General features: G+C 33.5%; 2 protein-coding genes across 2 annotated transcripts; one reads left to right on the top strand and one right to left on the bottom strand.

Moving 5' to 3' along the window:
- Positions 1–1738: 1738 nt before the first annotated feature.
- LOC144545309 (auxin-responsive protein IAA31-like) lies at positions 1739–3056 on the top strand. Its single transcript, XM_078293900.1, has 3 exons — positions 1739–2025; positions 2185–2496; positions 2609–3056. The coding sequence occupies exons 1-3, from the start codon at positions 1835–1837 to the stop codon at positions 2682–2684; spliced, it is 579 nt and encodes a 192-aa protein (XP_078150026.1). The 5' UTR covers positions 1739–1834; the 3' UTR covers positions 2685–3056.
- A 1839-nt stretch (positions 3057–4895) lies between these two features.
- LOC144545335 (protein OSB1, mitochondrial-like) lies at positions 4896–9337 on the bottom strand. The gene is made up of 5 exons (XM_078293923.1): positions 8942–9337; positions 8410–8545; positions 7449–7533; positions 6677–6747; positions 4896–5345 (listed from the first exon to the last, which is right to left on the bottom strand). The coding sequence occupies exons 1-5, from the start codon at positions 9313–9315 to the stop codon at positions 5166–5168; spliced, it is 846 nt and encodes a 281-aa protein (XP_078150049.1). The 5' UTR covers positions 9316–9337; the 3' UTR covers positions 4896–5165.
- Between the last annotated feature and the right edge of the window lie 998 nt (positions 9338–10335).

Below are 10335 nucleotides of genomic sequence, written 5' to 3' on the forward strand. Positions count from 1 at the left end.
ATTGGAGGCATTTGAACCTCCTTTTTATTTTTTTAATAAAGAAAAATCTACCTAAAGGATCGTAGGTAGTCAGACCTATAGATACTGGTAACATCATTTATTAAAATATCAATTTCTTGGTGAAAAAGCATCAGATTCCTATACTTTGTGTAGTATGTTATAGGAACATGTAGGATCAATGCTATTAATTAATTAAGTCAATGTAGGTTGTACCCTATATAATTTTTTTCTAATTTTGAACAAGAATTGGTTACTAGTTATGGACATATTTTATTATTTGAAAGTGAGTGCATATAGTAATTAATTATTAAGACGGTTTCTTTGATAATGATAAGTTTGGTGAAGTAAAGGGCAATACAAAGATGCCTTATGTCGGCGTTTGATTAGGCAAAGTATTAAGGTGAAATTAAGAAATAATTATTTTATCTAGTTCTTAGTCAGAAACATTGCAACAGGTTCCGTATAATGTTTGTATAACGAATCGTCAAGTTAAACGAGTGTTGGTGAATTTTATGAATAATTTATATATTTTACATGAGTACTTTATAATTTTAGAAAAAATACTCGAATTATGCGCAAAATTTATAGTTTTTTTTATTTTCTTCTTATTTACATATCAATCTATTATTAGTGTTATAAAATACAAATGATTATCAAATTATATCTGAATTACGAATTTTACGTTGTCAATTTTATTTCAAATTTTGACTTGTTATATATTTATCTAACAAACAAAGAATTTTACAATACTTGATGCAAAGGAAACTAATTGCAAAACCAATCTCCTACACTAATCATAACATCAATATTGCCACAAAAAATCGAGACAGGTCGTTATCTACCCGGCAAACATAACATGCGTGAATTCAATAATAATAAAGGTGATTAGAATCTTGCAATCTCGTTTTATTTTCCAAAACAGATTATTTAAAAAAAATGAAATTCTTTAAACAAAAAAACGCGTAGGCCAGAAACCCATGCCGTGTGGGCCCGCAAGAGCAATCTTGTAAATTTAACCAATTATATTCTAATTGGGTAAACGGGTCCAGTTAATTAATAGCATGTTGGATTTTACTTTCATATTGGATTCGAATTTTCAATTTTGCTCCAGATCTATTATGAATTAATTGCCATTGTATATTCAAATTCTCAATTTTTAAAAAATACATTTATTTTTTCTTAAAATGATTAAATATCCGGCCCAAGTAAGTTAGTATTTGAATGCTTTGAAATGGTGGGGCCCGCAACAACAAGGGTTAACAGATCACACATGCACCGAGCGTTGTTCACATAATCACATGGGATGCTTCCAGATCCAACGGCGTAGTGAGTAGTGACATCCCAAAGCCAACAAAAGGATCGCATAAGCCAATGAGAGAACCGTCCGGTTCAGTGGTCGGTCCGGTTTGCCTCCCTTTTGGTCCGACCGGTGCCTCATGGGTGCACCTAATCCACCCGACATGCCTACTTGTCACATTGACCCACCACTAAAAATTATTAGAAAAGAAAAGATAAAGGGAAAGCAGAAAGGAAGCATGAGACTTTCCCACTAAATGAATTTCTGTGGCACATAATATATATAGCCCAAGTTACTGTAATTTGGGTCCCACAAAGAAGGGCTAAATAACTTGAATTGTTGCTCGTTGCACTTGAGGTTACATAATATCATGTCACAGATAATCTGACTTGATTTTCCTATGTAGATTACTATAAAAGAATAGTCCTATGCTTCTCTTCTCATATCTTCATCATCATTTGCAATTCTCTCTTTTATCTTCCAATTCAAAGCCTATAACTGTTTTCTTTCACCAAACAAGTTAAGCATAACCATAAAATGGAGGTGGCAACTGAAGCGAACTTTGTGCATGATATGGATAACCTAAAGGCCACCGAGTTACGGCTCGGTTTGCCTGGCTCAGATGAGCCCGAGAAACCGACAGTAGTACCCACAAGAGGAAATAAAAGGTCCCTTGAACAAACTGATGAGCCCTGCCAGGCTACGACCGACTCCACAAAACCTAACAAGTAAGAATACTTGCAATTAGTCTACTTGAGTTTAAAAAAATAAAAAATAAAACATTTATTTAGCCAGCAAGGTTAATTTTTGAACCTTGCATCTACAAATAATAAAACTAGGGTTAATTTGTGCTGATGTTAGTTTCCTTGCATGATTATGCATTGCAGAGCACAAGTGGTTGGGTGGCCACCAATCAGAGCTTACAGGAAGAACAACTTCCACACAAGAAATATTAATACAAAAACCGAGGCTGAGGCTGGTACCGGCGGTTTGTTTGTAAAGGTTAGCATGGATGGTGCACCGTATTTGCGTAAAGTAGACCTAACCTTGTATAAGTGTTACAAGGAGCTAAGAGAGGCCTTGGAGGCCTTGTTCAAGTGCTTTTCTCTTGAGATGGATGGTTGTGGCGCAGCCGATTTTGCCATCACATACGAGGATAAAGATGGTGATCTCATGCTTGTCGGCGATGTACCCTGGGAGTAAGTGTCTTTATTCAATTTCTTTTGATATATGACCAAACAAATATAATAGGAAATTTGTTCATATTTTATACTAGCAATATCTAACTATTAATTATGGTTGGTTTTACAGGATGTTCATCAACAATTGCAGAAGGCTGAGAATTATGAGAGGATCCGAGGCAAGAGGCCTTGCATCAAGCCAATAAATGCAAAAAAAAAAAAAAAAAAAAAAAAACATGAGAAGAGAGAAACAAGGGAGAACTATATATGTTAGCTCAGCTGGCTTCCAATTTTTGCTTGGAAATTACTTCCAAGTTCATACAAGCCTCTGATCAAATTAACAAACCATAAGGCTCTGCAATGAAAAACCAAGGAAGGGAGAAGGAACGAGGATTAAAGAATGAGAATTTGAGCTCAAGTAGAAAAACAAAAAATCATATTTTCTTGTTCTATATATGTTGCAAGATTTAATGTTGTTTCAAGTCTACACAGAGAGGGGTTAGAGAAATATTTTTTGTTCTTGTTTTAATTGTACAAAGGAGACATTATTAAATTATTAGTTTGTTGATTAAAATTATATTTTCTTCTTGTTGTGTGTATTTCTTTATATGATGTAGTAATTGATGAAAAACAATATTAGATGCATATAGAGATGTCTCTAACAAAATCCTTTAAATTAATGAGAGCTAACATATCCATTATAGAGAACAGGAGAAACAGAGGACACAAAAAAAAATTATGTATTTATTCAAGGCCTTGAATCAACATAATGGAAAATATGTGGATAATTTGCACATTAATTGGAATATAAAAAGCATACATGCTTCTTGTTCAAAGCAAAACTTCTCTTGATTGATTATTCCTTTCTCTTAATTGGAATAATCAAACAGCGTTATAAGTTGAAAAAAAAGAAAGAAACCAACTCCATGAAATAATCAATTTATAGGAATCTACAAAATTATACATGCACATAATCAAATGGAATAAAGTAACAAAAAGCAAATCTAAATTCTGACCATTCTTTCAGTACATTTCCTTTTGAACTTTCAATGTCCTTATTATTATTTGTTTAAGCCTAAACATCTAATTAGGTGGATGGTATTCAGTGTATGAGACCACCTTCCGACAGTGTACATGTGTTGACAGTGAAGCACATGAAATTAAAAATCTATATTAAGAGGCACAAAAGCATCCAATGCACAAAGAGTTTCCCAATCCTTGCTCTCTCTCTCTCTCTCTCTCTCTCTCTCTCTCTCTCTAAAAGGAGAGTGAGAAATTGAATAATGAAAGGGTCAACTTTGTATGGCCGGTTGTTAGATGTTAGAAGAAGGGTGCATTAATAGAGTATAGACATAATAATACATTTGAGGAGACATAGTGACCTACCAGAGTTTATAATGGAGACTATATTATTGGCAAAGAAGTCTAATCTTTCTATCATGTTTGGTTCATATTTGTCTCATGATTTGACACGGCTGATGTGATTGGATGGACAAGATATTTCATTAGTTGGGTTGCTTTCCAGGATATTCCATTTGGGTTGGCTCACATAGGTATAGAAAATGGTGGTGTGACCCGAAACCTCACAACAGGGCCATGACTCACATGTTTACTGTCATAATCATCTTTCATAAAATTGACATAGCATGACACATAAACTAGTCTAGTCACAGCATGTGTATTCAGAACCTTTAGATCTTTGTTTGATTGAATAGTGAATCTTATATAAATTAACTTAAAATCACCAAACAAATAAAAAGTTAAATATAAACAAACATGACCAATACACTCATCATGTAAATATTTTATGAAGGATGATTTAGTCACAACACATAAGTAAACCAACATGTAAATATTTGATAGGGTCACGACACGACACAATTTATATCCCTAGCTAGGTGTGATAAAAACAAACGAGAGATTTTAAACTTTCAAAAATAAAAAAAGGTGAGAATGCTAAGATATTGCAATGTCATAGCAACTTCTTACCCACAATATATCACCTTTTCTTGAGTTGTTTATTGTATGGCACAACATATACCATCTCTTGTATGATTATCTCAGGAGTCACCATATATCAATGCTTCAAAAGGTATACCACAAATTTGTAATTGTAAAAGACTGGTAGGTAGAGAAATTGAGATACACAAATTTAGAGCGACAACACTAGAAACTTAGCAGTCACCTCAAACCAAGATATCAAATTTCTATATACTGATATACATCTCATTTCAGTCTCCACCTAACCTTACAAGTGCAATAACAAATACATAGCAAATGTAAACATCCATTTAGAACCAACTACCAAATATAATCATCCAAGAGGTAATTTTCATATCATCTCTGGTATTGGAGAATACGCTGCCACACAGATCCACCATGTCAGCATGTTTCTGCTTCAAACCGTGTTATGATTCACTGCCAGCATAACAAAAATAATTGGGAGGCAGGTAACACTCCACGCTTGTACAAAATTGGAGAGGATAAAGTGCAACAAAAGCTGGGACAATTTTCTATGTAGGTCCCTACAAAACTTATAATATGCCCAGACAAAACACAAAATATATCAATATACCACCCACAAAATGAGATGCACATCACACGTAACCTATTCATCACTACTACCTTCAATGTGCAAATATCTCACTTTTAAATGGGTGTAAATGATACTTGTAAAAGAGGGAAAGCTACAACGAGGTCATATCTGTAAAAGAGACCGTAGAGCTGCGATCATTATCTTGCATGGAGGCCATTCTGGAGTCCAAAATTTCAAGTTGCGAATTAACCCAATCAGGAATGTATTTGCTATTTATCCATAGCGCTTCATTGGTGTCTTTGTGCTTGAAATCAGGAGCATTGGGATTTTTCTATAAATTATCAGATAAATGTCAGATGTTTACTTTATCAGAAACAAAAAATTTCACTCTGGGTCCTTTTTGATATGAAATGCAGTTTCAGACTTTCAGTCCATTTTGGAGTTCAAAATTTCGAGTCGGGAATTAACCCAAAGAGGAATGTATTTGCTAATTATCCATAATCCTTCACCAGTCTCTTTGTGCCTGAAATCATGGGTTTGGGGGGGTATTTCCAAACCATAAATCAAAGTGCAAATTATTCAACTATCAAATAAATTATCAGATGTTTATTTTCAAGTTATCAGAAACAAAGTTTTTCAATCTGGGTGCTATTAGATGCAATTTTAGGCACTTGATGAATGTTATAGCATCCAGTTTTGGCCAAAAATGAGTCCAAATATGCAAAAAAAATGCAGTCCTGGTCAGTGTAGTAATATTAGGTAATATGCGGCGCATATGCGGCCGCATATGCGTATGCGGTTCCGAACCGCATAGAAAATCAATATGCGGTTTAATATGCGGTTCCGCATATGCGGCCGCATATTAGGCCGCATATTTTTGACCGCATATGTTTTAACAGGCCGCATATAATCCTTGAACCTATTATTTGTTCTAACTATTTGTATTTGTATTTGTATTACTATGTATTATTATGTATTTGTACTATTACAGAACTTGTTGGTTTTTACCTGACCAAACTGATAATAAATCAGCTGTTATTCCTTGAACCTGTTATTTAGATCCCAACCATTGGACTTCATTGATGTTGGAATCGGAATAACAGGTTACTGTAATTCTCAAGGAAATGTATTACTCTGTATTACTAATTTACTATTACTGATGATATTGGCATGTTGTCATTACTATGTATTTCTATTTGTACTCATAAATTCTTATTCCTATTTGTATTACTATGTATTTCAATTTTCAAATATATATGAATTCTTATTTTAAAATCTGCATATATAAATCCGCATAGAAATCCGCATATGCGGCCGCATACCGTATATGCGGTATGCGGTGCCCTTCCGCATACCGCATAGAAACCTAATATTACTACACTGGTCCTGGTACAGAAACAATGGTACTTACAGGGGCAGAACATAGTGGTGGGGAAAGGGTGCTAAGCACCCCCTATAGTTTGAAAATTTGTAGTTTGGTCCATTAAATTTTGTAATTTTTATATGCATTAATATCTTTTAGCCCCCTTTATAAAATGATATTACACTATATTTGATTTTTCAGCCCCCCCAATCTCTATTTTCCCGCCCCTGACTTAGACATATGGACTGGCTGGTGCAATATAAAATAAAAAATTAAAGGTTGTATGAATAAAAAATGACCTTGTTACGGCGATTGTCCCACCAGTCGAGGGGATTAGCAAAGAAAGCCTGCCACCTCTTTTCAACAGCAGCTGAAAAAGAACTTCAACTGTTCAAATTCCATTTTTTTTTTCTTGCAAAACATTTCAAATTCTAATTCCACAAGAAAATAAAAAGTGTCAATTCTCACTAAATCTGACAGAAATGTAATTTCAGAGGGTTTTCTTCTCTCCATATAATTTAAATTAAAATAGTTAATCATTTGTTCTTGGTCCCTTTAAAATTTGTTGATAAGTAAATGCCACTTTCCTGTCTTTTTTTTTTATAGAATTGAATTGATCAATGCTAGGTAATTGAAGAACCCAAAAATGCACAGTTTTAGTCTAAACAAAACTGAATGAAGACAAAAACAAAAAAGTGAGGCTACGGTACTATGCATAGTGCACATTGGTATGTGCTATGGATCCGAATCTCTCTATTTTCAGAATACAAACAGTCGATCTGAACCGCTCAACATGATTTCCATATGAAAATGTACTTGGATGCAAAATTTACATCTTTTAGAAAGGTAAAAAATCACTTGATATAAAGATTATGAACCATCGGAAAGTAGTGATTTTCTACCTATCTAAAAAAAAGTATACAAATGTAAAATTTGGCCTCCGATTACATTTTTATACGGAATAATGTTCAACAGATTGGATCTACTATTTGGGCTTTAAAAATGATGTGTCCATAGTACTGACCAATGTGCACTATGCATAGTACTGTAGCCTCACTTAAAGCATAGTACCTGGAGAGTTCTGCGCCATCCTTGGGTCATAAAAAGAAACAGGTGAGGAGCTATTTTGAACAAAATTAAGCTGTTTAACAATAACCTGAATACCAATTCGAAACATTATAAGAGTCAGAAGGGTTTATAAGTTTCAGGTGACATTCATAAAAAATATAATTTAAGCACAATAGCTAACAGTTCCTGTCAATGATTACCATATATTGGTTACCTTATGAAAAGGGAAAGAAAAAAAAATCCTCTTTTATAAGGCAAATCAAAATACAGGTTGACAATAAATTGATGTCATAAGTTTCGGGTGACATCCATAAAATATAATTTAAGCCCAATAGCTAACAGTTTCAGTCAATGAAAAGGAACAAAATTATCTTCTATAAGACTAGTTTATCTAGAAAATATATGACAATAAATAATATACAAAAATTTCCTGCATCACCTAAAACGAAAAGAAAAATATAAAGCACCTTACTGCCTATTTTTGCACACTACAAAGACAATAGTATCGGAATGAGAAGAAAATTTTTACCAATGCAAGCAATTGAGGGATATTTATGCACATAATACAGGCAACTCTAAATTTGTTGAATGTAGAAAAGAGCAAATTTAAATTTCCAAAGGGAAATTGTGTATATCTAATTCAAACTAGAATTGTCCTTTCAATATGGAATTGAAATATTCCTTTTTTTTTAAATAAAAAAAAACTTGATAGATGTCAAGTAGGAATTGACATCAATGGAATAAAAATGACAATATAAATAACATCTGGTTAAGAAATACGATTAAAACCTAACAATTGTATCCTATATGGATAAACTAAGGGATAAAATCCCCAGTGAAAATATCACTTTATCCCATATATAGCTCCGTAAAAGCCTAAATCAAGATTCACAACCACCAAACACAGAACTAAAAGCAAACTTTGAACAAAAATAATAGACAATCAATGGATTCAGATAGTAACCTTAAAGTATTCTCGTATATTCTCATTATCTTTAACTTCATCCGACACCAATCTCCCTGAAACAAAAATTTGTTTACCAGGTTCCACATGCTGGTATGCAACATGCGCCAACTCATTCCAAAATGTTAAATTCACCCTGAAAATTAAATGAAACTTCAATCAAACTATGCAAATTTTAAGAGATAGGGGTGATGATATGGTACTATGCATAGCGCGGATTAGTCCATACTACAAATTTCCATATGAAAATGAACTTGTAGACTAAATTTTATTTAGTTTAGGTAAAAGATCACTACTTTTGAATGCTCTAGAATCGTTATTTTTTACCTATCTAAAAAATAGTAAAAAATTATAAACATTTATACTTTGATCTACACGTACATTTTCATATGGATATCATATTGAACAGTTCAAATAAATTGTTTGAACTTTAAAAATGGAAATATTAATCCATGGTACAGATTCGTAAAAAATTGCACAGTATTATAGCCTCACTCAAGAGATAATGTAACAGTTATAAAAACAGATTCACCATGTCGTCTCAGTAGAGGATTTGTAAACCCCCAATCTGGTCCAAGCAACGACGTTTCCACTGGCGAGACGCTTGATTTCCACCGGTTTTCCCACGTTACCGATCAACTGTACCGTGTTCGCAAGAGCCAGTGACCACGCTACCGCCTCTGGTTTCGGATACGTCACAACCTCCTGCTTGAAATTTCCATCGTTGTTTCCCGAGCAACGGATTGGAGAAAGAGGAGGAGAAGGCGGAAAGCGGAGGGAGAGAGAAAGAGAAGAGGAGAGTAGAGAAATGGGGGCGAAATTAGGGTTAGGGTTTTGAGGTGGGCATGGCGAGAGAGAGGGTTTTAGGAACAAGGGTTTAGTGGTGAGAAGAGTAAGAGGCGCCATTTGGGGTAGCGACTAGAGAGTAGTGGTACTTGCAAAATAGACTTCACAAGTGGGATCGAGAATCTTCTATTTGGTTTTTCTGTGCTTGTTTAATTGTAGGTGTTTCTATGCAAGTGCAACATACAATGGATTGTAGGAGAGAATGAATTCATATAGCACCTACAATTGATCGAGCAGCAAACTAGATTTGAAGTATGATATCCTTTAACTTGATAGTACCTATCAAGCTTTCAAAAGGAAAAAAGAAAAAAAGAAAAGAAGAAGTATGATATCCTTTAGGCATTCTCAATTCCGAGAATAAATTAGTTGGATATGTTATCACGATGTAATATGTCTATATTGATTATTTTATATATCAAATTTTCTGAAGCAAAAAGAAAATATCTTAATATACGAATTAATATAGATGGACTGAAGGACTAGCAAAAAAGCTCGTGGCTCGTGGCCCGCTTGGTATTCGCCTGTAATTTGATCGGTAACAGCTTGTTCGTTAGTGGATCGAGTTAAAATTAGCTCGTTCACTACATACTTGAGCTAGAATTAATGAGTTTGAGTTTGGCCTGGCTCGGCACAAGCTAGCTCGATCATTAATGAACTATTTAATATACATAGTTTAATAGTTTAATCGAATCCGTTCACTTCAGATTAGGGATATTATGGTATATGAATGTTATAGCCAATGTTATGACAATTGCACTTTGGAATGTGTTTAAGTTGATTGGTAATTTTGTATGGGATATGTGTGAATTAATTATAAGCAATTAAGTTAATTTATATGAATTTGTTTGATTCGGTATGCATGAATTTATTTGTGAATATGTTTGTATGAATTTAGAATTTTGATATATTTGTATGTATGAATTTAGCTGTAAAGTTAATTTATAGTAGTTGATTTGCTTAATTACAATTGAATTAAGAGTATTCCTCAGTAATTAATCATATAAATATTATTTTGTTTTAGCTATAATTGATAAGATGTGTTATAAAAATTTAAGATATAGTAGAAAAGAAAATATACAA

The sequence above is a fragment of the Carex rostrata genome, chromosome 27 (genome assembly GCF_964058835.1).
Source record: "Carex rostrata chromosome 27, lpCarRost1.2, whole genome shotgun sequence".
NCBI classification, from domain to species: Eukaryota; Viridiplantae; Streptophyta; class Magnoliopsida; order Poales; family Cyperaceae; genus Carex; species Carex rostrata.

Excerpts from the sequence above, each read along its gene's own strand:
- LOC144545309 (XM_078293900.1), top strand. The coding sequence starts at position 1,835 with ATGGAGGTGGCAACTGAAGCGAACTTTGTGCATGATATGGATAACCTA. Across the intron at positions 2,026-2,184 it reads GACTCCACAAAACCTAACAA|AGCACAAGTGGTTGGGTGGC; the intron begins GTAAGAATACTT and ends TATGCATTGCAG. Across the intron at positions 2,497-2,608 it reads GTCGGCGATGTACCCTGGGA|GATGTTCATCAACAATTGCA; the intron begins GTAAGTGTCTTT and ends TTGGTTTTACAG.
- LOC144545335 (XM_078293923.1), bottom strand. The coding sequence starts at position 9,315 with ATGGCGCCTCTTACTCTTCTCACCACTAAACCCTTGTTCCTAAAACCC. Across the intron at positions 8,546-8,941 it reads TCCTCTACTGAGACGACATG|GGTGAATTTAACATTTTGGA; the intron begins GTGAATCTGTTT and ends TTTAATTTTCAG. Across the intron at positions 5,346-6,676 it reads GGGACAATCGCCGTAACAAG|AAAAATCCCAATGCTCCTGA; the intron begins GTCATTTTTTAT and ends GATAATTTATAG.